This window comes from Ctenopharyngodon idella, chromosome 14, assembly GCF_019924925.1.
Source record: "Ctenopharyngodon idella isolate HZGC_01 chromosome 14, HZGC01, whole genome shotgun sequence".
Classification (NCBI taxonomy): Eukaryota; Metazoa; Chordata; class Actinopteri; order Cypriniformes; family Xenocyprididae; genus Ctenopharyngodon; species Ctenopharyngodon idella.
This window is the reverse complement of record NC_067233.1, coordinates 10,442,068-10,464,992: the sequence shown is the minus strand read 5'-3', so window position 1 is coordinate 10,464,992 and position 22,925 is coordinate 10,442,068. Positions and strand designations below refer to the sequence as shown.

General features: G+C 39.1%; 2 protein-coding genes across 3 annotated transcripts in view; one reads left to right on the top strand and one right to left on the bottom strand.

The window, feature by feature from the left end:
* mrpl11 (mitochondrial ribosomal protein L11) overlaps positions 1 to 22,925 on the top strand; it is a 38,481-nt gene that overhangs the window by 6,671 nt on the left and 8,885 nt on the right. The window contains exons 2-3 of the mRNA XM_051860317.1: positions 218 to 386; positions 22,339 to 22,434. Of these exons, the coding sequence (XP_051716277.1) occupies positions 264 to 386; positions 22,339 to 22,434 (219 nt within the window). The 5' untranslated portion in view covers positions 218 to 263. The remainder of the gene's footprint in view (positions 1 to 217; positions 387 to 22,338; positions 22,435 to 22,925) is intronic.
* On the bottom strand, positions 8,600 to 14,889 carry tmem265 (transmembrane protein 265). Of its 2 annotated transcripts, none has more exons than XM_051860316.1 (2): positions 13,968 to 14,889; positions 8,600 to 10,005 (listed from the first exon to the last, which is right to left on the bottom strand). In XM_051860316.1, the coding sequence occupies exon 2, from the start codon at positions 10,002 to 10,004 to the stop codon at positions 8,958 to 8,960; it is 1,047 nt and encodes a 348-aa protein (XP_051716276.1). In that variant the 5' UTR covers position 10,005; positions 13,968 to 14,889; the 3' UTR covers positions 8,600 to 8,957. The 2 variants fall into 2 exon arrangements, with proteins under 2 accessions (XP_051716276.1, XP_051716275.1); XM_051860315.1 differs by having other exon boundaries at positions 13,389 to 14,884.

The following is a 22,925-nucleotide window of genomic DNA, read 5'->3' as shown; positions in this document are numbered from 1 at the left end:
CTTATCTTTGAAGGTCCTGAGGTTTCATAGCACTTCGCCCCGAGACTGTCTTCACACACAGGGTCTCGAGATAAGGCCACTGTGCACTCCTGGGAGAGCTTTTATGGATCGGAGAGCTTTTGTGTAACTCACATTTCAACCTCTGGACATATATTGATTTTTTTGTGTTGAATTTTTAATGAATTAAGGGGACCTCAATAATTACCTTTCCCAACAGGCAAAGGGGACGGACAGACGTGTGGCAGGCCAGACACATAGACAATATGTCTAAGATATCTAAAGCGGCCAAGGCAGTGAAAAAGTTGGACACTGGAGGCGTCATCAGAGCAATTGTAAGGTCTGGACAGGCGGCTCCTGGGCCTCCACTGGGCCCCATCCTGGGACAGGTAAGCTATTAGACCTCTCGTTTTTACCACCGATTTTGTTTCAGCTTCACTTTTTATTTTCACTTCATTATTTTATTCTTTATTATGTTTGTTATTTTATGACTAGGGCTGCCCTCGCCTTAAGATTTTTCTAGTCGACTAGTAGTCGTTCATTAAAGCGATTAGTCGACTAATCGCACAAGTATATTTATAAGCCATATAAATCATAATAATGAGCCTTTAATTGCCTATATATAATACAAGTGTACATATAAAGCTTGCCACAGCGCGCCGGCAAAAGTAATGATTATGAATGTGTAGTGAAAAAACAGCAAGGTGTTTTCGGCTGCAGAGATTAAGTCATCTCCGCAGTAGTGGACGTGCCTATATGCACGTTTCATACAGATGACATAATCTGAGAATATTTGTTTACCACTTGAATTGGTTGACAATTGCTTGACATTTCAAGCTTTCTATAGATATATTTCTCATGTCTGTGAGGCAAGTATACACTGAGTTTTGGTTTATATTTAGACACGCTCAAGTTCACAGAGACTGAGACAGCAGAAAGCTCATCCTGTTTGTTTTCTTTATTTTACAAGGGCACAATGTTTTCTTGTTGTGATTTTACACAAATAAAAGTAGACCGTTTCAAATGATGAATTACTCTTATCTGTATGACTAAAAATGATGGACTGTTTTAAGTTGTTTCCACTGTTATCAGGAAAAAATGCAAGTGATCGCACCGGCGCCTCCATGTCATGCAGTAAGCGCGCTATACTTCACCTTCCACACGCCACATGAACACTTGGATATGCCCCTAATAATAACGTACATTTATCTAGGTTAACGTTAGAGCAAGCAGCCTTGTAAAGTTGCTACTACTTACATGTTTTAAATGATATGCCATTTTTGAAGTTGACGGATGATAGGCGAACCTGCTGTTAACGATCTGTCCCTCACGGACTGCGTGACTTTGCCACAAGTTTTTTTTCCCCCCTGAGACTAACCAAGTAATAATTTTTGGCCGACTAACGATTAGTCGAATATTAGGGGGCAGGCCTAGTTATGATTGTAATGCAGTGATTCTCAACCGGGGGCCAAGACCCATAGGGCACCTCAGCAAGCTTCCAAGGGGGGATAATTCAAACAAGACAAAACAAGCATTAAAATCAGCTAAAGCAAATGAAAATCAAGATATTTCTTATTTTATTCACCCCCTCAACAACTGTTTTTTTCTTTGAACAACCAGGGTTCTCACTATCTAGAAAAACTTCAATATACAAGGTAGCATAATTATAAAACTGATTTCTACACCTGGAAAAGACATTATTTAATCAAATCTATCTTAAAACTCCATGGGAATTTTTATAATCAATTTTTTGTAGTTATGCCAAACTCTAAATTGTGAGTAAAAAATATATATTTGAAAATCGTAATTCATAAAGGGAAGTTCACCCAAAAATGAAAATTCTGTCATCATTTACTCACCCTCAAGTTGTATGAGTTTCTTTCATCTGTTTAACACAAAAGAATGTATTTTGAAGAATGCTGGTAATCAAAGAGTTGATGGTAGCCATTGATTTCCATGGTATAGAAAAATACTATGGGGTCATTCTGTGTCAACTCAACCAGAGGTCCCCGGCTCAAATTTTTGATTTTGTTAATATTTTTTTCTGTAGCAAGACAAACATAAATATTTTGTCATATTTTTTCTTCAGATATTCCTTTAAAAGAAAAAAGTATCAGCTATATACAAAATGATCCATATTTTTGTTTTTGACTACAAAAAATGTGTACAATTTACTCATGGAGCTGCATTAAGATCTCCATATCGCTGGGATCAAACCATCGAGGGCCTTTAAAATGAAGATATCAAAAGGAAAGTTTAAGAACCAGAATCTAAAATAATATTAAGATATCTTTAATACTTTTGAATTAAAGCATGCAAACTTGAGGCAAAAAACACAAGAAGTGCTTTTTGCCATTTTTGAACGGTCACCTTTAGCATATAATGAAACAAAGATTGCTAAGGTCAACTGATTTTACAAACAGACCTACCAATCTCTGTGAAAAAATAAAATAATGATGCTGCCATCTTTCTAAAGTCTTTTTTACACCCCTGTAAATTGGCTCCAAATCTCAGGTGAAAATTGTCATTTTGACCCCTTTCTACAAAATAGTGGATTACTCATTAAATATACAGTCATGTGAAAAAGTTAGGACATGCTATTGAATTCCATGGTATCAGGGCGTAATAAAAAATCATCTGGTCCTTGGCAGGTCTTAAAATTTGGAAAATAAAACCTTAGATGAACAACACTACATGACATATCACACTGTGTCATTATTTATTTAACAAAAACTAGGTCAAAATGGAAAACCCATGGGTGACAAAGTTAGGACACCCTTACTGTTAACATAGGATTTTAAGAGGGTAAGTAACAGTCAAGGCCGGAGCCTCTGCACCGTAGGCTATGCGTCTGTTTTCATTTATACTTCTTCGTCGTTGTCCGTGTCGACGTGCATGCAGACCACTAGGAGGCAGTGTCCGCGGTCATGTTGAGGATCAAGGCAAAAGCCGAAGAAGAAGAAGCTTGTCATGTACGTTATCAGAGAAGCTTACAAATAGAAGCGGCAAATAGGTAACGACTTTTGTTGCAGTTTGAACAAATGTGTCCCCTGAAACAGAGTGTTTTTCCATTCATATGGAAGTTGAAAACGCTCGCTCTTCTCCGATTGCTCTGCACCAGTTTTTTGACCTGAGGGAGGGGTTCTAGCAGACCAATCACAGCACTTGCGGTCCGTGTAGAATTGACACGTTGTAACATTTTTGAAGAGGTGCACATCAGGCTACGTCTTGGCTACGTGTCCTACACACAGCCTATGCCGTAGCTACGGCGTACACTCGACGCAGAAGTATAAATCAGCCTTCAGGCACTGTTGTCTTTGATTAACTGATCACCAGCAAGTGTGTTCACCTCTATAAGAGCTGAAGTTCTGGCAGTTTGAGTGTCTGGAGCTTTCAGGTGTGTGTTACACAATGCCAAGAAGGAAAGACATCAGCAATGGTCTTAGAGAAGCAATTGTTGCTGCTATCAGTCTGGGAAGGGTTATACAGCCATTTCCAAACAATCTGAAGTCCATCTTTCTGCAGCGAGGAAGATTATTCACAAGTGGAAAACATTCAAGACAGCTGCCAATCTTCCCAGTAGTGGATTCCCAGCAAATTCAGCCCAAGATCAGAGCTTGCAGTGCTCAGAGAAATTGCAGACAACCCAAGAGCTACACCTCAGACTCTACAGGCCTCAGTTAACATGTTAGATGACAGTTCATGACAGTACAATTAGAAAAAGACGGGTCAAGAATGGAATGTTTGTAAGGGTTGCCAGGAGAAAGCCTCTTCTCTCTAAAAAACAAAAAAACAAAAAAAAGGGCAGCATGGCTTAGGTTTCAAAGTTGCATCTAAACAAACAATAAGACTTCTAGAACAATGTCCTTTGGACAGATGAGACCATAGTGGAGATGTTTGGCCATAATACACATCGCCAAGTTTAGTGAAAACCAAAAACAGCATATCAGCATAAACGCCTCATACCAAAAGTCAAGCCTGCGGATATAGGGCTGATGATTTTAGGCTTGTTTTGTAGCCATGGGCCCTGGGCACCTCATAGTCATTGAGTCGACCATGAACTCCTCTGTATACCAAAGTATTCTAGAGTCAAATGTGAGGACATCCTTCCAACAGCTAAAGCTTGGCCAAAATTGGGTCATGCAACTGGACAATGATCTGAAGATTACCAGCAAATCTACAACAGAATGGCTGAAAAAGAAAAAAAGAAAGGTGTTGCAGTGGCCCAGTGAAGTCTAGATCTCAACCCGACTGAAAAGCTGTGGCGAGAGCTGTGTATAAACAAATGCCTACAAACCTCAATAAACTGAAGCAACATTGTAAAGAAGAATGGGCCAAAATTCCTCCAGAACGATGTGAGAGACTGATAAAGTCATACAGAAAAATGATTACTTGCTAAAAGTGGATCTACAGGCAATTGAATCATAGGGTGTCCTAACTTTGTCACCCATGTCTTTTCCATCTTGGCTTTATTTATGTTGAATAAATGATGACACTGTGTGATATGTCATGTGTTGTTATTGTTGTTTTATTTTCGAAATTTTGAGACCTGCCAAGGACCAGATGATATTTTATTATGTTCTGATACAGAAAACCATGGAATTCAATAGGATGTCCTAACTTTTTCACATGACAGTACATCTGTGACATTTAATATTTTGGCTTTCATCACTATTTTTGTTTGTCTTTCTATAGAATTTTTTTTTTTTTAAAAAATCAAAAATTTGAGCTGAGAAACTTTCCAAAATTTGGTTGATTTGACACTGAATGACCCTATGGCAGTCATTGGCTACCGTAACTGTAACCGTTTGGTTAACAACATTCTTCAAAATATCCTCTTCTGTGTTAAACAGATGAAAAGAAAACTCATACAGGCTTGCAACAAATTGAGGGTGATGCCGTTTTCGTTTTTTGTATGAACTATGCCTTTAATCATTATCCACTAAATCATGAAAAACTAGACAAAGCCATGCAACATTATTGCTTAAATTTTTTAATTTATTGCTTTAAATTCACCCTTGTGATGCTTTTAAAGCATTTACTTGTCTCAAAAATGGCGGTTACTAGAAAAATTGTCGAAGCTTAATGGTGGTGACGTTGAAGTCGTGTGACCATGGTATAGTTCATTTATAATCTATGTTTATCTTTTTACTTCTGGGAAATGTATTTAAGCTCCAAAATTCATAGAAGTTGTGTTAATTTGTGAAGATTATCATGATGAACAAATCATGTAAGAATCATAAATTGTTGCTGGTCACACAGCTTATTTTCTGCAATAATAGAAGCCAATGGAAACATTTTTATTGGGTTTTTGTTGAGGGAACAAGGGTGATGCTAACTTCTGGTTTGGCCTACAAAAATACGGCATCGCTATTGACCATTTCAAGTTCTGTCATCATCTACAGGAAGTCAGAAAGAAAATCTTAATTTATATATTTACAGAGTATCAAAAAAGATTGACCACATCTTTTTTATCTCTTGATCACAGAGATCTGATGTTTCTCTAAAAATTTTGTGTTTTTCTCCTCCGTAGGGACTGTCATGTGAAGCTGTTTAGTCAAATGTTCACACAGGCTTACCTCTGCTCTCATATGTAAAGCATATTCATAACTAACAAGTTAATTACAGCTGTAATGATGTCATTACAGTCCCTTGCCCATCATGATTATAACAAATGACACATTTTCTTCTGCCAGCGCAAGTCAACCTGGCCTCCAGAGTGAGATTGCCTGCTGAAGAAAGCTGTTGTGAACTAAATATGAGGTGTAATGAGGATTAGTCAAGCAAAGCAGCACCATATGTCCGTGAAACAAGCACAGTCGTGTGTTTGTACATGTGTCTACCCATGCTCTTGTCAGCTCTGTTTGAGCTCTACCATCTTTGGCTCAACTTTTATGTGTATTAAACTGTAAATAAATTGCAGCCAGCGTGCCTTCAGCTTGCAGCGCTGGCCCTTTAATCTTCCCGCTTTCTCGCTTCTTCGTTTTTTCTCTCGTCTGCCTAACCATCCCTGACAGGGTAAGCGCATAGAGGTAGGCTGCCTGTCGGCCGGGGGGCAAATTTAAACAAACGAGAGAAATAAAAGAGGGAGCTCTGGAGGAGAGGGGGGAAACTGACAGCTTCTGTGGAGGAGAGTAATTACAGGCCAGAGAGAAATTAACTCAGCCGGATGGAGGAGAGAAACAGAGGACAGAATAAAAAGAGGCACGTATAAGACAATAGTTCAAGTGTTTTGTGCGTCGAGACCAAGCATGCCAACACTGTGAGGGAAATTAGGTGAAACTGTAAAACACGCCCACGTCACATTTCACCTCAAAATCAAAAGGAAATAATATATAGAATACAATAAGGTTTCATTAGTAAGCATTAGTTGTATTGTGTGTAATATATTAACTAACATGAACAATGAACAAAGCATTTAATGACCTACCCCTAAACCTACCCGTCACTGGGGTTTAGACAAATCGTATGAAATCGTACGAGTGAGTTTGTACGAATTCATACGAATTAGCCACCTCATAAAATACATACGAATTGGTCGTGAGATAGCATTGAAAGTACTTAAGCAATGTTAACTAATGAACCTTACAGTAAAGTGTTACCAGTTTTTGAACGGTAAGATTTTTTTAAAGATTTTTTACAAAAGCTTTCTATATCAGATAAATGCTGTTCTTTTGAACTTTCTATTCATCAAATAATCCTGAAAAAAATTGTACACAACTGTTTTCAACATTGATGATAATAATAATAATAATAAATGTTTCTTGAGCAGCAAATCAGCATGTTAGAATGATTTCTGAAGGATCATGTGACACTGAAGACTGGAGTAATGATGCTGGAAATTCAGCTTTGCCAACACAGAAATAAATTGCATTTTAAAATATATTCAAATAGAAAACAGTTATTTTAAATTGTAAAAATATTTCACAATATTATGGTTTTTGCTGTATTTTGGGTCAAATAAATGAAGCCTTGGTATGCAGAAGAGACTTCTGTTAAAAACATTAAAAAATCTTACCATTCAAAAATTTTTGACCGGTAGTGTATATATCCAACGTAAACAAAACAGTAAAGATATTGTAAGTTATAAAAGATTTCAATTTCAAATAAATGGAACTTTAAATTCATCAAAAAATCCTGAAAAAAAAAAAAAAAAAAGTATGTTTCCACACAAATATTGAGCAGCACAATGTTTTTTGCAATTTTGCAATGTTGCAAAATAATAATAATAAATGAAAAAAACTTTTCAACAAGCAAACTACTTGTTTCTTTTGATTTTAGGGTGAAATATGACTCAATTTCATTCAAATAATGAACAATTTGCATGTGTCTGATCTGCTAGTTCTGTTCTTTTCACTGATTTCTCTTCACTACCGGCAAGCTGAACAGTTACAGTGAACATAACATGGAGGGTGTGCATTTAAAATGAAGAGAGAGCGAGAGAGAGATGAAAGGCTGAGAAATGGCATTCCGGTCTGGTTCATATGTCTGATATACCTCTGAAGCTAAATCAGCTTCAAGAGGAACTGCTCTCAGTAATTTAATTCATTTATAGCTAGGCTTATTTTTAGCATTTGACATGCAAGTTTGTCCTCTTTTACGTTCGGTAAATATTCCATGTAAATCATGAGTGAAGTGCGCTATAAGCTCTTTGCTCTTTGAAAAATGAGTCCCATTTCAATTAATATGAGTAATAATGGTTTATCAGAGCAAGGGTGGGGGGATTGTAGAGGCGCTGTTGATAGAGAGTGAATAATGCCCAACCCCCCAGCATAATCTGCACCAGGATCCATTCTCTATCACCACGTCAGAAAGTCTCTCCCTAACATCATACTCCGATATGTACAGATCTGTCACTGGTAACCACAATGGGAAAGACGCTTCGGTTCATGCTGTGGTAACTATGATACAGTTAAAGGTGGTGATTGGTGAGCTCTTACTGTTCATTCTGTGTACATATGCCTGGTGCTGCCCACAGAAGGGTCTAAAAGTCTGAGATGACATTGAGAAACTGAGAAACTATTATCTAATTTGAATCTGAAAACAAAGTTTTAGGATTCATTCTGTCCTGGAGAAATGTGCTGCTTTTACACAAACTTCTGGGGTTCATGCAGCTCGGGTTCATCTGTCACTAAAGCAAAAGAAGGATACAACAAATACTTAAAAATTAATGTAATTTTTCGAGTCAACTTTTGGCCTGAAGTTGCTGTGCTGATAATATAATTTGTACTGAAAAATTGTTGAAGTAGAAAAATGCAAAATAGAAACAATTTTCACTAGTATTATCAGCCATTTGGACTCCACTGTATGTAATTGTGGGGAAAATTTTACTGTTGAAAGTGATTGACAGATACTTTCTTTATTGCGTTTGCTCAACCATGAAACGTCCATTTAGTTGATGGAGGAATGGATTAATTTGTTTGTGAAGACCAGCCATAAAAATTGTGATTTAAATGAAGTTCTGTCCCATATAATTTTTGAAATGTTGTCATTAAGTTTGACAGGTCTCCACAAATTTATTGTGGAGCTGCTTCTGTCTCGCATGTCAGACCAACAGATTATGGGTCTGGCTGCGTCTGGGTACCAATATTAGAGGCAGGTGTCTATTAAACATTTTTATTACAGAGTGAAATATTAACAGTGGTCATGCTTCACAGTACATGGTTTAATTCCAGTCCTCGATGAACATCGAAATGAACAAGAGTAACAATATTAATTGTTGCTCTTTAAAGAAGGCACTTAATTAAAACAGTTGCAACCTCAGCCTCATTATCATTTTGTCTGGGAGCTTCACACCACAGTAGGCTGCTCATGTTTGAAATCATCAGTTGTACAAACTACAAAGTGTGCTAATACGATAAGTTATCTCTGCTAATCTTGCCAGAAGCACAGAGACTTCAGGGATGGTTATGTTCCTACAAATTCCAGTTGCTGGCAGCTTCAGGGCTTTTTTGTGACCTCTAGAGCTCGTGGGAAATGTAAGCCGGTCCCAGAGAGGTCTCAGTGGGGTCCAGGCTGACGTGAGAGAGCGAGTGGCTGTGTCCATGAGTGCGTGAAAGCGTGTGGTAGCGCGTGGAGGACGGCACTGGAGATGTGCACTCTTGCTCCTGCTCCGTGGCTTGTTCAGAGGCCGCACCTCGAGTCTGGTTTCCAGTTCCTGTGGCGGCTCCTGCTCCCTGCATCCCTCCGCTGCCCTTTCTGTGCCTCTCCCAGGCAGAGCTTAGCTTTACTGCAAGAGCCAGCAGGTTTTTCCCCAGGAACACTGTGGATACCCGTGGGTCCCTGTACCACAGCATCCCGACCCCTCTGGGCACGAGCGTGAACACGTTAATGGTCACCAGGCTGAGCCACGGATAGATAGCCTCCTTCCGTGCCGCCTGCAGCCCAGGCAGTGCAGTGGCACCCAGCTCTGTGAGCGACACGCACGGCAGCAACAACAACAGCACGTAACAGTAAAAGAACACTATACCCTCAACCCAAAGAGGAACCCCCACAGTGCCCTGCACCTCCCACAGCCCGGCTTGCAGGTCCAACACATCAAGCAAGTCCACCACCACCCACAGAAGCCGGCTGCGCACCTCCTGCTTCCTACGGAGGGGAGTCATGTAATCGGCTCCTGTCAGGATGAGAAACAGCGAGGGCAGGCACACCGAAAGTAAAAGTGTCAGAGTCTTGCGGGCGAGAGGATCCGGGGGTCGTCTCTCCTGTCTGTAATTCTGACACACAAAGAAAAGCTTCAGCTGCAGCAGCGAGAGGAACAGGAACCAGAGAGCATTGGCGAAGCCCCGACGGGGAGAGCGTGCCTCCGAAACCACACCGGCGGAAACAAAGCGCAGCGCCAGCAGGAAACACAGGTCACCAAGTGCGACAGCAACACATGGCCATACTGCAGGACGGGCTCCGCTTCGAGGTCCCAGCATGCTCTGCTCCAGAAGGTAGAGGTCGACCACGGCCATCGTGCTCACTGTCACCAGAGTTGACACGCACACCTGGGGCGAGGGCAACATGCTTGAGGTAGAAGGAGAAACAAGGACATAGTCAGACTCTGATGGCTCATTAAGGAAAGAGATGAGGATGGTTTTAGAGGTTATATCCTTCATTTTCTGATAAGGACATGACCTGCATGATTATGTGCTGTTACAAGACTGGAATATACAGAGAAATGAGTGAATTAGCCATAAATCTTCAATGACTTTGATGTACATGCTCGTAATACTATTTAAAGCAGAACAGCCCGTTTTTACGGACTGAGCAAATTGCATGATTTTCTACAACGTGCAGGTCAACAATAGGCTATTCGTACTCTCCCTTGTTACATTGTTTGGAAACGTTTAAATAGGAGAGTTTTTCCTTTTCAACCTTAACATCAAAGGTAGTAGATGCTGAATGTCTGTAACGAAGGGCTTGACAAATGTGTGTTTGCAATCCTAGGAGATTTAACGATTCATGGCATTGTTTAGTTTACAAAGCCAGTGACATTGACGGGATTAGTAAAATGAGGTTTGTGGCAGTGCTGAGTACAAGAATTTGCTGTTTTTAGACAGGGCTTTAGGGTGGTCTTTTTTTCATTACTTCCAAAACAAGCATATCTTTCTGCTTTCAGTCTAATGTATTTTTGCCCCGATTGATGCCTAGAATATAATAGAATATGCCGGAATCTCTCTCTAGCCCTTTTTATTTTTTGTCTCTTTCTAAATATGATTTCTTAACTCATGAAAATTTAAGTCCTTTCATCTCTGGAAGTGTCCCAGGTATTCTGCATAGTATATAGCATTCATGTCAACTCTTGTTCCCTTATTAATGAATTATATCGAAGGGAACCCAGGCACACTTTCAAAGCCTCTTTTTCTTGTGGCTTGCCTTCCATGCTGGTTTTCTATTTAATTGTCTTTGGTTTCAGTATGAAACATGACATGATCAAGTCTGATTCCCTGGCTCGTTTTCTCTGGCCTTTCATGCGCATTGGGCCACCTGCAAAATGGCGACACTCCATCTTAATAGTGTCCGAGAGGTGTTGTCATAACACTGCATACTGATGTTCATTTTATTCATGTTTCCTCAAGCCATATTTCAGCAACAGACAGTGTAAAACTGTGGTATTGATTAATGTAGAGAAACGATTGTGGGCTTTACAGTGAAATCGAATGCAGGCCTTCTCATCCGGATGAACTCAATGTCCGGTGAACTATAGCCATCTACTTAACATTTGTGTCTGATGTGAATGTCAACAAATCAGATGACTTTTTTTTTTAATATATATATTAAAGTTATTATGGTTGAGGACATACAGGGTGTCAACAGGGTTCTGCATTTAGTTTTATTGGATTTTTTATCTTAAATGTCACAACTATGACAGCATGAGGGAGTGTAAATGATGACAGGATTGTTTTGGGTGAACTATCCCATCACAACTCTTACAACTTCTAAAGACCCATTAGGTGTATGTGTGGATACATGTGGGAAAAGTGTTAAATAGTGAGGTGAAATGAAAATTGAATGGGGTGAGAGACGGATGGTGATTGTGATTCATTCCCTTGGCTTTTTACAGACCTAATAAAGTGTTACAGCATGATGGTAATAGTTCATAAATAAGCTGAGGGAAATGATGAAGGAAAGAGTGACTAGTATAACACAAAAAGCACAGGCGACCTGCTCTGGGAAAAAGGAGATGATGTGTTGGAGAACTGTTGATTGGGAATGAAAATATATTCATAGCTTGGGAACTGTAGAAATTAAACACATTACACGAAGTGTGCAGGAAATGAACTGGGGTATGTTGGTAAATGACCTAGAATGATTAATCTTCTGTGAGCTCTGGAATGAAAAGGGAGTGTGCGTCACTAATATCTGATTTTGACTGTAGACTTTATTTTTGTCTCTGTTACTGATTTTCTGCTGTGGAATTGAATTGAATCCAATAATCTCAGACTGAGTGTTGAACTTTGAAGGAGCCACATGCTCCTGAAGAAAAATGCTTTAGCAAAGGACACATCTTTCTTTTTCAATCAGAAAAAATGATAGAAGATAGTTATTTTAGGACAAAAAAGGAATTGAAACCCAAAAGGCTTGCCTGCAGGTGCAGAGCTTATCTTTTGACTCCACTGTCAGCACATAATTCATCAGGTTATCAAGTCACTTGGATGATACTGTGTTGTTTTCTTCAAGCACATCAATAATGACTTGACTTCAGTACTGACAGCCAGTGCATTCTTAACTTTAAGTGATTGCTTAAGGCCGCAGGTTACAGTGCATAATTTCATGCAGTTTTGCTTTGTACAATTGTGTGCTTTGATCTGCGCTTTTAAGTAAGTCAACAAAAGATGTGCAACGTACAAGACACTACATTCTTGCATCTTATAAGTAGAGGTGAGCGATTTGGCCTTTTTTTTTTTTTGTTGTTAAAAAGCAATATTGGTCAATTAATATTCAATATGTATTATGTTTCTAATGCTGTAATCTAATGATCATGTTATTGTGTCTAAAAGCAGAATTAAAACAAAATAATTTCTCCATATTTATCGGAAGCTTAAAATAAAAATAACCTATCAATCATTAATATTTGCAAGTGTAGTTATTTGAATCTCAGTTGTTTTAAAGGGATATATGCCCCCCCCCCCCCCAAAAAAAAAAACCCCAAAGAAAATAGTAGTAGGCAAACCGTAAAAAAAAAAAAAAAAAGAGAGAGAGAGACATTTCTCAAAATATCTTCTTTTATGTTTCATGGATGGAAAAAAGGCATACAGTTTGGAATGATATGAGGGTGAATAAATGATGACAGACTTTTGAACAATGTCTGTAATGTTTTATAGAGGATAATAAGTAATGTAATGAAGTAATGTAGGACTTCTCATAATTAACACTCTAAAGTGGTGGTCATTTTTACTGGACTAGGTTAAATATGGTGTGATGAATATTGTAAATGTTTAATTGCTGTGTGCAAGTGCCCATAATCACATCTACCTCTCATTCTTGGAGATGCTCTCTGCTGGACTCATGCCACATGCCCTCATTTACGAGTAAACGACTGAAAATGTCCGTCGGTAATGTGCCATTGAATCATTCCCACACAGAGAACAGATCATAGTGAGAGCATCAGTGTTCGCGAATAAATGGCATCATCTGTCTTGATGCTTGTAAGTGTCGTGCTGCTACTGCTACTGCAGCACACGTGTGATCAGACCTGTGCCACTTCAATACATCACTATATTTCGACAGGTGTCATTGCACATGCACATCCGAATTGGCAGGTGTCAATCTCACCGATGAGCCCGTCAGGGGCGAAATATTTGAACTTTTTGCACTTGAACGTATGTATGAATAATTGAATATCAAGTTGCAAGAGAGCTCAACTTCGTGTAAACAGGAATAGATGAAGTAGAGAGTGTATTTACCCCACAGCATGAAGACTTCACAGAGCAGTCTCAATCTAAAGACCAACGCAAACCTGCAGGCATCAAGACGATATTATCTGAATCCACTGACCGAAATCGCGCCGTTCGTCCAGTAATGACACTGTACTGCTTCTCAACAAAACTAAACGTGGAAAATAATCCAGAGAAGTCAACCACGTCAAGCTCAAAGGCTACATTGTCCATAATATAAGCCCTGGCATGTAGTTTATTTGGGCGAAGCAAGCCTTTCAGTCTCCTGACTTTCTTTGTCGCAAAACCCTTATATAATCGGCATGGGGTTTATTCCGTGCCGTTTATCTAGACTCGAGCTCGAGCAGGCTCCTTCCCGGTCCATCCAGAGTCTCAGTCGGCTGCGATGTAGCTTTTTGCGGGCTGAGGAGTAGAAGTCGGTCAGAAGTGCGTTACAAACGTGTTATCTGCTGAATCTGTAACCGAAGCCGTTTTTCCGAGTACCTCGACGTCTTCTTCATACTTCACAAACGAAAGGGCGCGAAAGAAGAGAAAGAACGCGTCGCGAGACAGTTTATGATTGCAGTGTGTCATTTGTAGGCAGCTTACGTGCACTTGTACCCCTCCCTCCGCTCGCTCTCCCAACTCTAACGCTTAGTTGCTTCTCTCTAAGCCTCTTGGATTTCACTTCAGATAGCAGGCGGGGATATTTGAATGGCCTCGTGCATACTGCGAGTCACCATCCGGATGGGTCTGTGCTGCTAATTACTGCTGCTGTGCAATCATTGCTATGATAATTACATTGTTTTAGCCTGGAGGAAATAACACCCACGATGTCCCTGCTGTTAGTGACGAATGATTGTGTGGTGAGATGAACTAGAAGGTGTTTTCAGATTGGTTATTTGTCGTTTAACAAATAATATTTCTTTTTTTAATCTACAACAACTAATTGCAAGGACAGTCGCCTGGGTTAAATGCCTCACTGAAGACTGGCTGTGTGTTCACGCATTGCATAGATTGCAAATGAACTGCAGTCTTTGATTTATAAGCATAGATCTTTAAAGGTGCACTCAGTATTTTTTTTATTTTTATTTTTAACCTTATTATGTAATTTTACCTTATTCCATGCCAGTTTTCTAGGTACTAGTTAGCATTGTCACTTGAGTCCCTTTAAAATGAGCAAAATGTTGTACCATACATGCCTGAGATTAACATGATGGGGAATGACTATCAGTGCTTATGTTTTAAGATTAAAACACATTTGTCAGTATCCTGTGTGTCTATGGGTGCAATTAAGACCGAAATACCACCCACGCCTAGAAATGTTTTAACTTTTTTGCAATTTTAGGGGCCAATTATGAAAATATTTGTTCCCTGAAGAGACACTGATTCATTTGGACCCGAAGGGAACAAGTTTTTCAGTGTATACCAATTCCTGTGAGCCTGGCAATCATACTTCTTGACATATCATGCCCTAAACATGGCTTCCTAAATGAGACATTTGTTGGAAATAATGAATACTTCAGGGGAATATGAAAAGCTTAAAAATGAAGCAAGCTGTGAACATAGGGCTGTTATAGCAAACACTATCGGATTTGACATGCACTGACTCTACTGGGGAAAAAATGCACACATCCCAGCAAACATTTGGACATTTAATGACCGTTGAAAAGACATCCCTCCAGCACGTCCTGTCATGGTTGAAAAATAGTTCTAAAATTAAATTTAAACGGACGTCTTTGACGTTATCTTATTAATTAATCAATTCATTATCATATATTGAACTACATGTAGCTAAAAGTTAAAGTAACAATTATACATGCAACCCCAGAGAATTGTAGACATGTACAAACGTATCTGAATGCATTTTTAGGAAATATTTTTGCAGATTTATGCTGTTTTACCGTGACTGTTTTTGGCCAGGGACACGACGTTGTCGTCGGACCAATGTTTGCAGGGATCAATCTATTTTAATTATGCAGAAAAAGGAGGAAAAATTGAGAAGGAAACTTATTAATAAGTTTGAGGTAGGAACTGCTCTTGCATGATCAGAGCACCAGTGTCACAGTAGATTGAGCTGAATCTCATTATCTGTTAAATTTCTCCCACAGCTGCTCTGACAGGCCAGTTTCCGTTCTCTTTACGGCCTTACTGAAATCAAAGGTTACTTCTCTTGTCTTTTCTTTACAACATACACCTCATTTATTCATGGTGAGGGGTCGTCTTGGAGTTTTAATCAGCCAGATGGGAAAGAAAGGCATAGAAGTCAAAGTCATCTTTCTTGTCACAGTCCGCTATGCGCACCACTGGTTTCCAGACATTTTCCATTCCTTGCCTTCAATATTTTTTTCGCCTTTGTTAGCTCCACCCACCACTCCATTCTATCTCTCCGTCTCTATCGCCTCCTCTCTCACTCACTCTTTTCCCTTCAGTCCCCATGGGGCTGAAGTGGTTGAAGGTCACTCTGATCTGGCTAGTTTTCAGCACGGAGGTAGTGAGAAAGGCGGAGAAAATGAGACAACAAGAGTCCAGCAGTGCACAGTCAACACTTTCGCCCCCATAAAGTTGGTAAAGACTTCAAAAAATGCCATTTGGAAATGTTGTGGGCCTGATTGGTGCCCCAGGTGTGCACTGGCAGAAGCTTGTCCCAAGACATTCCTCACTGCATCCATCTGCTACGCATTAGAGCACTTAGCTGACACCACACATGCTCCAGCCACAGAGAAACAATCTGTCTTACTGACTAGAGATTCTCGCAATGAGCGCACAGCTTGATGTACTGTTTTTGACTATAAATCCGCACCTTAACTTGATACTTTCATGTCTGCAACTTAAAATATCTATAAATCTTAATATTAAACAAACAATGGCCAGCTGATAATGATACTCGGTTAATTATCCGTCTTTCTGATTAACCGACTGGTTGCAGAGCTTTGATAAGATAAGACATCCTCTGATGCGATGTAATTCTCTGAAGAGTGGGTCTGAAGAATTGAGCTCTTTACTTTAATAACATACGTTTAATGAAATCTTTTCACACTCGCTGATTTCCATCAGACGTTAGATATTGGCACAGATACGGCTCCCTCAAAGCATTAACTTTGTCTATGCTGCAGAGCCTCATGCTGTGTCTCAGACCTTCACCCTGCATTTTATAATCTGTAAATAAATCTGTTTGTTCTGCTTTAATAAACTGATTTCAAGGCAACACACTGCCATATTCAAGGACGGAGTGCTTCACCAGTGAGGCGGCACACTCATTTAGAGACGCAACATGTTATTTTTGCTTCCGACTGAAGTAGGTATAGCTATCAATATTGGCTCTAAAAATGCACCGTAAAATTGACCCGAAAATAATGTGTCCCCAGTAGCACGTCTCGCCCTGTAGCATTCGCTTTGAACGTGTTAATCATCACTGCATATACTTAAAAAGAGAGAGAGAGAGAGAGAGAGAGAGAGAGTGATGTGTTTTTAAATGTGAGTGAAGTTACAGGGGAATTTGGGATGATCAAAGATAAAGCCATTAGCCATTCTGACAAACTTTTATGTTAGCGTTCCACAGTGTCTGATGCAAACATTCTGCGATCACTCGCAGGTCATGCAAATGGCTATTAATCCTCTTAGCACCCACAAATAGGACCCTTCCCTATACCATTCCTCTTCTGAGTTCTCCAACTACCTGACTGGCCAGAGTGGTTGGAGGGTATGAGGCTAATCAGCTGTATGATGCCCTTATGGGGAAGAATGTAATAAAATGGGAAGAGTTCAGCACATTAAATTAAGGAAGGGGAACCAGAGTAATTAATTAGAGTGTCTCACACTGCAGAGTTTAATTAACCCCTCGTCTACACCTCCCACCTCACCCCCATCTTTCAGGACGCTGGCTTGGGCAATGAATTGCCCGTCCTTGGGTGCCAGGGGCAATTAATCCTGCCTGCTGCCCTGAGGCCACGTCCCCTGTCATGCTTGTGTACACACGCCCTTTTTTGCACTTCTGTTTCACTCACCGTTACATATCAGTTCACACGGGGAAGGAACATGCAGTGCCATGTCCTCTAAATCTTACATTGAGAGAGCCCTCTGAAAGAAACCGTTGTTACGCTCTCTCACTTGCTTTAATTCTTCATCTCGCTCTTTCTCCATTTTACTCTTTATATGCGTTCGTTTTGTGTTGTCTGTATTGTAGGATAGTACAACCTACAATAATAATTCAATCATCATTCTGTCATCATCTGCACACAATCATATTGTTCTGAACCTGTATGACTTTCTTCCTTCGAACAAAAAGGAGAAATTCTGAGTTAGATTCTCTTCTGTTAGTCTCACAAAGCTGTTGAAAGACTGTTTGAGACTTGGAATATAATGCACAAGTCATACTTATTGTTAACTAAAAATAAACTATTAAAAAATGTTTTCATAAGTTTAAAAGTTGAAATAAAATAAAATATGGCCTGGTTTCACAGATGGGGCTTGGATTAGGTCTCAATTAGGACATTTAAAGGGTTAGTTCACCCAAAAATGAAAATAATGTCATTTATTACTCACCCTCATGTCGTTCTACACCCGTAAGACCTTCATTCATCTTCGGAACACAAATTAAGATATTTTTGATTAAATCTGATGGCTCAGTGAGGCCTGCATTCAAAGCAATGACATTTCCTCTCTCAAGATCCATAAAGGTACTAAAAACATATTTAAAACAGTTCATGCGAGTTCAGTAGTTCTACCTTAATATTATAAAGCGACGAGAATACTTTTTGTGCTCCAAAAAAACAAAATAACGACTTTTCAACAACATAGCGATGGGCCGATTTCAAAACACCGCTTCGGAGCTTTACGAATCGAATCAATACTAAAATAACACTGCTTTAATGATACTTTTATGGTGCTTTTGTGTGATTTTTAAAGCTTGAAACCTTCAGCTCCTTTTAATTCTATGGAAAAGAACATAGAAAACTTGGTGTTTTGCAGATTCACAAAAGCCTCTCAAGTTTAGAAAGACATAAGGGTGAATAAAGAGTAAATTATGACACAATTAAACATTGGCGCTCTATTAAGTGTCTCATTTTGTTGTAAATCAATTTTTTATATATCAGTCCCCATCGCTGATTAAGTCTTTTGTCCAACAGCTTCTATCCTCTAACTGACCCATACAGTGTTCTATCCCTTATATGAACTGTTAACAATTTTAATTTGCTTAATTTCTTATTCATGCATTTAATTACACAGGTTTTCACTTAGTTGGAAGTCACACTGTCCTCTAATGCCTTCTCCTCAGAGGCTTTGCTGTAAAGTGATTGAACCACTTGAACCCACCACTGTGCTCCTTTTCCTTTTGCTTCTCTTTAATGGATTGAGCTCACAGCCCTCACACATACATTCTTTATTCATTTGGGTCCCCTATGGCCTCTCCATACATCAGCGCTCTGAAGCCTTTCACCCGCTTTTGTCAAATGGACCTCCTGAATGCTAGTATTGATCTTCGTTATTGTTCTCATAGGGGACATGACTTGAACACAACACTGTTCTTCTCTGTCCTTCACATGTGTGCAGTATTATTAGACACATTTTATATATGTGGCCATTGAATCTGTTATTTCAGCTATCTGAAACAACTGTTACTTTCCTGGTCTGTTCTCACTCTTTTTGTCATTCATCCATGTCAGCGGCCATCTCGTTAAAAAGAATTGCTGAAGCTGAAAGCTTACGTTATAATAATGAAACAAATGCAAAGTGGGATAACTGATGAAAAGAATGAATAAAGGAGGAGACGTTTTGTGAATCGCAAATACAGTCCGGATGCAGATACCATGCACAACATATATTAGATGGAGTTTTTAGTCTTATTATGAAGTTTTTCAGTCTTTTAGACAGTTTTTGGTAACACTTTAGTACAGGAAACACATATTCACTCACATACCCCCCCCAAGAACATTTTTCATAACAAATTGATCTATGAGCATGATTGTTTAGAAAGCATTCGTTGTCTGGTTATCTTCTCACACAATTCAGGCAGGATTTTTCTTCCGTCGGGACCTTCACTGTGAATGGCTGCTTTATCCTAGAGAATATTGATATGATAAACACTTTTAATATTCATCTGATGTAATAAATAACGTGCAGTGTCCAAGGTTGGTAGCATGCCTCCATCAAGGTGATGTACTGCAGCCATTTTGTTCTTCGCAGTCCTGCTTTTATCAGACACTATTGAAGTAAGAGGTTTAATTGGACCGCTCCACTTCTGGATGATTAGATCTTGGGTTTTAGAGAGCTAGACTGGCAATTTGGCCAGAACTTGAAAGTGAATGTATCTGCCATTAAACACAAAGCTTCTTGGTCATTTGGAGCTTTATTCCATAAAGATAGCCAGAGCAATCTTCATCTTCAAGCCTTGTATTTTCAACCAACAACAGATTCCCATTTTTATAATGGCCGCACTAATGATAATAAAAGCACTACACAAAACACCATTACCATGGTTTGTTCCATTGTACCGGTCTTTGTTTGGCACAGTTTGAATGTCTTTTGTGTCTGATGTCAGTACACTTCCATCATCTTTCATCCTTGTTGCCTGCCTGCTTCCCCCCTGTCATTGGACGATCTCCTCCTCACAGATCTGTCTGCTATCCTCTGTATGTCTTTGCTTGTTTGAACTCCCTTTTCAGACCAAAAACAGCAACTTTAAAGGGAGTTATAAAGCAGCGGGTGGAAAAACCGAAGTGGAAGCGGTGTGGAATCTCAGTGTGTTCGCCCAAGTGTTTTTGAGGCTCTCCTAACAACCTCGGTTTAATATTAATCCATATTTAATTAGGAATCACCCGCCTTCTTTCTTGTTTACTTAGATCTGTTGTCCTCACTGAAGTCGGGGGGCTTGTGGAGATGCTAGTGGGGCTGACATGGGATTACTATTAATAAGCAAGTCAGGAGGGAGATAGGCTGCCTGCCATCCAGGGATTTGGTTTTTCATTTCATTAATGTTGAAATTGAAATTGCTGAACAGTAATATCTCTGGATTTGTGGGGAAATATTTGCTGCTCTTGCATGACAGTGTTTGCTTTAACTAATCTGAAAAGATTACATCAGTATTTATAAGTTAGGCTCAAACATCAATGGCGCTTTAAAGAAATTCTTTGCAAATTTACTTTTTGCCAAAAAGTGCTGTTTATCTTGGCCCGTATGTCACATATGGGAGGTAACTTCGACTTTGGCAAAAAGTCTGTTATATTTTGCAGCTTATTATGGCCAAGAACCACCTGCTTAAACAGGAAAGGTCTGACATATTTGAAGTGACCAAACTCAATTAATTTTGTTTTCGCATGCTGTTTGAAACAGTTTTGTTTATCTGAAATAACTGACATGGTTGTTCCATTTCACTTTATCTATATTTATACAGACTTTGCTTAGTTAAAAATTCCAGATATATGAATTTCTTTGAATTTCAGTTCATTTTCGTTCAGAATGCCACACAACCTTGGTTGATAGCTCTTGGTTGATAGCTCAGTAGAAGACTATAAAAAATAATTGTGCAGCACTCTATGATAATATAAACAGAAGAATTAGTGAAATACAGCACTATTCAAAAGTTAGGGGTCAGTAAGTTTTTTTTTTTATTATTCTTTTATAATAAGTTAATCTATTATATATAAGTTACAAAAGATTTCTATTTACTTTTGGATTCATCAAAGAATCCTAAAAAATAAAAAAAATATTAATAAAAATATTAAGCAGCACAACTGTTTTCAATATTGATAATAATAATAAATGTTTCTTGAGCTGCAAATCAGCATATTAGTATGATTTCTGAAGGATCATGTGACACTGAAGACTGGAGTAATGATGCTGAAAATTCTTCAGAAAACAGCTTTGCCATCACCGAAATAAATTACATTTGAAAATATATTAAAACAGAAAACAGTTATTTTAAATTGTATTTTGTATATTTTTGTATTTTGTATTTTAAATTGTATATTGTATATTTCACAATGTAACTGTACAACTATATTTTGATCAAATAAATGCAGCCTTGGTGAGCATAAGAGAGATTAAAAAATTCAACAACAACAACAAAAAAACATTCAAAAATCTTAACCACAAACACTGGAATGGTAGTGTATGTTAATATGACTTAGAAATCAGAATTTATGTCCATCCAAAATCAATAGGTACAGATTTTTTCACAGGCATCTGAAACTCTGAAACATCTGAAAAAACAATTCTGCTCATGGATATATTTTTTTTACTTGGTAGAAGGTATTCAAACAAAATAACTGATGCTACTAACTTACCAGTTCTTAGCATTTTCACAGTAAAATGCATCAAATGGTCAGTTGATGAACTATGGATGATCAATGGGTCTGGTGTCTAGTTGTAACCAGACTGCTAACTGCAATACCAGCCCTTTCCTAATAGATCCAACCGTTAAATAAAGCACTGAAACATCTACCACATGATGAAACAAGTGTTCCAGTAACTGTGGATCCTTCTGAAAGTTCAAGTGCAAGGAAAACTTTCACAACTGTAATAAGATTACAGATTAGCAGACGCCTCTGCAGTCAACCCACAGAAAACACTCATGCTCTGGTGAAGCCGCACAGGAGAAATGGCAGCTAGTGTTGACTTAATGTCAGCTATACATTTAGCTTTCTGCCTGGCAAGGGCCAGGAAAGAGAATCTAATTTATCTGGAGTCTCAGAGGCATGATGACTGCCATACTCTGACATTACACACACACATATACTCACACCCTTGGGTAAATAGCCTTCCACCAGCCTCTCTCGTTCGCTTTCTCACTCACTCACGCAGGCATCCAAGCATGCCGAGGCATTCACAGTGCACCAATGAGTTATCGAATGATTGACACCATGCAGCCATTCTAAATGGCTATTGGTATTCATCAAAAGACTGCCACAATGAATAACAGGCTTAAAATGCGTGTGGGTCTAAACCTTTCTGAATGTTTTTCCTATACCTTCTTTTCCAGAAAGGGATTCCCATCGGGGCCTTCTGTAAAGACTTCAATGAGAAAACCAAAGACCTCAAAGAAGGCATCCCTCTTCCCATCAAGATCAATGTGAAGGTAATGTAACCACTAATTAGGAATACTGTTGTCGTTTTCTCCATGTCAGCACCACTTTACCAATCAGTCACATATGTGATGTCTTGGGGGCCTCATAACACACCTTATTTTTTCAATCAATCTTGCTCTCGTTTGTTTTGCCACTTGTTTTCTCAGTTTATGAGTCCCTGGGGGTGCTCGTTTACATTTGCATCTCAGGCGCATTAGCAAACAGCATTAGATGCTTCTTGAATGCCAAAGCACGGATTAGGCCTTCTACTGACATCATGATCAAATGAAGGTATTGAGCGAAGTGGATTAAACAGAAGAACAGAGCTTTCCCAATCTGAGCGTGACTCGTAAACAAGGAATAGTCACTGATGCGGCGTATGCAATGTTCATCTAGCCTAGGTTTATTTCCCCGCTCACCTTCTCAGGGAGCTTCAGCAAGTTTATTATTATGTTTTGTCAAGGACACACCTTTCATCATAGTGTCTGCAGTCAAAGACCGT

What these genes read in the sequence shown, in the direction of transcription:
- tmem265 (XM_051860316.1), bottom strand. Translation starts at nt 10,004, where the DNA reads ATGTTGCCCTCGCCCCAGGTGTGCGTGTCAACTCTGGTGACAGTGAGC.